Source organism: Dipodomys ordii, unplaced genomic scaffold (assembly GCF_000151885.1).
Source record: "Dipodomys ordii isolate 6190 unplaced genomic scaffold, Dord_2.0 Scaffold69, whole genome shotgun sequence".
Taxonomy (NCBI): domain Eukaryota; kingdom Metazoa; phylum Chordata; class Mammalia; order Rodentia; family Heteromyidae; genus Dipodomys; species Dipodomys ordii.
This window is the reverse complement of record NW_012267285.1, coordinates 800038-804489: the sequence shown is the minus strand read 5'-3', so window position 1 is coordinate 804489 and position 4452 is coordinate 800038. Positions and strand designations below refer to the sequence as shown.

General features: G+C 60.7%; 1 protein-coding gene across 1 annotated transcript; it reads left to right on the top strand.

Moving 5' to 3' along the window:
• The first annotated feature begins 257 nt into the window (after nt 1–257).
• On the top strand, nt 258–4203 carry Cops7a (COP9 signalosome subunit 7A). Its single transcript, XM_013023650.1, has 4 exons — nt 258–643; nt 2055–2130; nt 2470–2558; nt 3935–4203. The coding sequence occupies exons 1-4, from the start codon at nt 302–304 to the stop codon at nt 4139–4141; spliced, it is 714 nt and encodes a 237-aa protein (XP_012879104.1). The 5' UTR covers nt 258–301; the 3' UTR covers nt 4142–4203.
• Nucleotides 4204–4452: the final 249 nt, after the last annotated feature.

The following is a 4452-nucleotide window of genomic DNA, read 5'->3' as shown; positions in this document are numbered from 1 at the left end:
GCGGAGGGGGTCTGGGTCCAGGCCCAGCTGGGGGGGGGCGTGGCAGCCGCGCAGGGGCCGAGTAGAGATGGGGGGGGGCTCCCCACACCTGTTTCTAAGAAGCTTCCATCCCATGCCTCCCTGCGGGAGGGGCTTGGTTGGTACCTTGTTCGGTTTGGGGTGCCAGCCTGGGACTGGAACTCGGGGACCTGTCTGTGCCCCTGGGACCAGACACAGCAGAGCTGGTTAACTAAGACTTCACAGACTCAGCCCCGCTCGGGCCGGCCTCGAACCGCGATCCTCGGGGGCTCCAGCCTCCCGAATGAACGAGGACTCCAGGCGGGAGCCACCCAGCCCGGCCCGCTGCTCCGATGCCCCCCCGCAGCCGCCCTGGGGCTGCCCGTCCCCGCGGGGTTCGGACCCCGCCAGCTGCACCTCCTCTTTCCTTGCAGTTCCCGCCAGCCTGACGCCAGGGGCCCCCCGCCCCGCGCCCCGCGCCGCCATGAGTGCTGAGGTGAAGGTGACGGGCCAGAACCAGGAGCAGTTCCTCCTCCTGGCCAAGTCGGCCAAGGGGGCCGCGCTGGCCACGCTCATCCACCAGGTGCTGGAGGCGCCCGGCGTGTACGTGTTCGGCGAGCTGCTGGACATGCCCAATGTCAGAGAGGTGGGTGGTGGCCTCTGGTTATGACCCCCTTCCCCCCTCCACACGCACACTGGGGACAAAAAAGTTTCCATTTGAGAATAGGAGGGGCGGGCAGGGCCCATCCTCCATCGGGTATCTATTCCATTCTGTTAATAAGTTTCCTTTCCCTTGGGAGATGGGAGATCTGGAAAACCTAGCGTTCTTTTTCTGTGTATGTATGTGTGTGCATGGTGTGTGCATGTACATGCACCAGTCCTGGGGCTTGAACTCCGGGCCTGGGCGCTGTCCCTCAGCTCTTCAGCTCAAGGCGGGCGCTCTACCACTTGAGCCACAGCGCCACTTCTGGCTTTGTCTGCTTATGTCATGCTGAGGAATCGAACCCAGGTCCTCATGCATGGGAGGCAAGCGCTCTACCACTGGAGCCACCTGCCCAGCCCAAGGCTAGTCTTACCCACATGAGCCCCCAGCTTCACTTCCAGCTTCCAATCTTTTCCTGTCCCGGCTGGCTTTGAACCGTGGTGCTCAGGTTTGGTACTCAGGTCTGCTGAGTAGTTAGGATTATAGGCATGGACCACTGACCACCCCCTCTCTCCCCCCAGCCCCCCCTAGCCCCCAAAGCTGGGTTTTTCATTTTTAAGCAAGATAACATGCAAAATAGGAGCTTTTCAGCTCACAGTCTGTACTCCAGAACTTGATCCACACCCAGCTATTCACTTGATCTATTTTGCTGTTTTATTGGAGGTAAGGGTCTGGGATTTGTCTGTCCAGACTGCTTCAACCCCAGTCCTCAGACCTCATTTTTTCTCTTTTTTTTTTTTTTTGGTCATGGGGCTTGAACTCAGGGCCTGGGCACTGTCCCTGAGCTCTTCAGCTCAAGGTGAGCGCTCTACTACTTGAGCCACAGCGCCATGTCTGGTTTTCTGGTGGTTCCTTGGAGATCAGAGTCTCACGGACTTTCCTGCCTGGGTTGGCTTTGAACCTCCATCCTCAGATCTCAGCCTCCTGAGTAGCTAGTGACAGGCGGGAGCCACCAGCACCAGCATACCTCATTCTCTCGAGTCACTAGAATTACCAGGGGGGAGTCACTGGGACTCGCTTCCATTCCCTGGAGTAGGGCTAATTCGTGTCATCAAAGGAGCAAAAGACGCCCTTTCTGGAAAGTGTTGCGTGTGGGTGTGTGCGTGCACGCGTGTTCTGGTACTGGGGCTTGAACTGAGGATCGGGGTGCAGCCCTTTCTGAATGGGTGCCTGGTTAGCTTCGAGGTGGACATGCTGTCGCCTGTGAAGAGAGCAATCGGAGGGGTAAGAAGTCGCCTCCTGGGCCGGGAAGGATGGGACCAGAAGGATCAGAAGAGGGGAGGGAGGCTGGGAGGCCGGCCTGCCCGCCCTTCCTCTCACCCCCGCTTCCGCTCACCCCCCCTTCCTCTTGCAGCTGGCTGAAAGCGAGTTTGCGTCCACGTTCCGTCTGCTGACGGTGTTTGCGTATGGAACGTACGCTGACTACCTAGGTAATCGGGCGCTGCAGGTTGGGAGCAACGGCGGCAGGAGAGGAAGGGGGGATTCTGGAGAGACTTGGCAGCGCCGGTGTGCCCCGCGGCGTCAGGGCCAAGGCCTCAATACCGGGGGGGGGGGTGAGCGCAGCGGGCTGCGCAGGGGCTCCGTGGCCGAGCGCTCGCCCCCCACGCGCGAGGCCCTGGGTTCGATTCCTCAGCACCCCAGAAGCAGGAAAAGCCGGACGTGGCGCGTGGCGCAAGTGGTCGAGCGCCAGCCTTGCGTGGAAGGGCTCAGGGAAGGGGGAGCGCTCTCAGAACTGAGCCCCGCACGCCCGGCCTTGCTCTGCCCCCCAGCGGAAGCCAGGAGCCTCCCCCCGCTCACCGAGGCCCAGAAGAACAAGCTGCGCCACCTCTCCGTGGTCACCCTGGCCGCCAAAGTCAAGGTGAGCGGACCCCGGGCCCCGCCCCCCACCTAGCTCAAAGCCAATGAGGCTCGCGAGCATTCAGTTGTCCCGCCCCCTCTTCCGCCGTGATTGGTGTCTCACCTCCGCCTTGACAGCCATTTAGGCTCAACATGGCTTTGTCTTCTAGTCTCTGGTGGTTTGATCGCCTGGGGCTTGAACTCAAGGTGGCCATTCTGCTGCTCCACTCCTGGCTTTTTTTGGGGGTAGTTTAGTGGCAGTCAGAGTCTCACAGATTTTCCTGCCCTGGCTGGCTGTGAACTGCGATCTTCTGATCTCCGTCTCCTGCGTGGCTGGGATGGCAGGCGGGAGCCGCCTGGCGCGTGGCTGGGCTCAGTCTGGTGTCAGATACCATTGCTCCACACTCTGCTACTTCTCTGTGACCCTCTCGACCATTCTACCACAACCAGGCCCCTGGATCTTTGTGTTCTGTTGGTCTGGGGGCTTGAGCCTGGACTCAAGCTGTCCCTGAGCTTTTTCTGCTCAGGATTGATTGGTGGCTGATCTAGCACTTGAGCCGCAGCTCCACTTTCTGCTGGTTAATGGGAGATGAGTCTCGTCGATGTGGCCGCTTGAACCGTCGGCATCAGATCTCAGCCTTCTGGGCAGCTAGGATGACAGTCGCGAGCCACTGGCTGGGGCCAGGCCCTGCCTGTGAGTGACCCGCTCCGGAGGAATTCCTGTTTGGTGGTAGTTAAGTCTTAAGTGGCCAATAGTGGCTCTACTCCAGCCCAGGCCACGCCCACCACCATGCACTCTGGGAATCCTGCAGATCTTGCCCGCCCTCCCTTTCATGGTCATAAGGGCTCATTATCTTAGGTTCTAAGATCATCTTTCTGTGCGCTGGGCTCCAGCTGGCACTTGCCTATCATCCTAGCTGAGGATCCTGAGATCTGAGGATCGTTGTTCAAAGCCAGCCCAGGCAGGAAAGTCTGTGAGACTCTTAATTTCCAATGAGCCACCTAAAAACCAGAACTGGTGCTGTGGCTCAAATGGTAGAGCACCAGCCTTGAACAGAAGCGCTCAGAGACAGCCCAGGCCCCGAGTTCAAGCCCCACAACTGACAAAACAACCACAACAAAATCCTCTTTTTCATGCCTGGTGCAGTGGCTCCCTCCTTTAATCCCAGCTACTCAGGAGGCTGAGATCTGAAGATCGTGGTTCAAAGCCAGCCCGGGCAGGAAAGTCGGTGAGACTCTCTCATCTTGACAAACAAGAAGGAAGGCCGGGAGGGGCCCCTGGCTCTTCTTGCTGTTGTATTTGAATTGAGGCCGCGCTCTGGTCGTCCTGGACGATGCCGGGGAGCCGAGCGGAGCGCCTCACCCCCTCCCCGTCCCCCGTCCCCCCGTCCCCCGCAGTGCATCCCCTACGCCGTGCTGCTGGAGGCCCTGGCGCTGCGCAACGTGCGGCAGCTGGAGGACCTGGTGATCGAGGCCGTGTACGCCGACGTGCTCCGCGGCTCCCTGGACCAGCGCAACCAGCGGCTGGAGGTGGACTACAGCATCGGCCGCGACATCCAGCGCCAGGACCTCAGCGCCATCGCGCGCACCCTGCAGGAGTGGTGAGTGCGCACGCGTGCCTGCCCGGCCGCCGGCCGGCCTGCGCGCGCCTACTGCGGCCTGAGCCCCAGGCCGGTGGTCCACTGGAGATGAGTCTCCCAGACTCTGCCTGCACAAGCTGGCCTCCAACCATGATCCTCACCTCTTAGCCTCCTCCCGAGAACTACCTCTGAAGGCCACACCAGGGGTCTTCCCGGCCGGGAGGCAGGGGTGGGGCTAAAGGAAGTCCTTCCATCCTTCCATCCCAGGGCTCTGAGCCAGCCTCCGTCACGCCCCGGCGAGGTCTGTGGAATTGGTGCTGCCTTGTTATGCCAAAG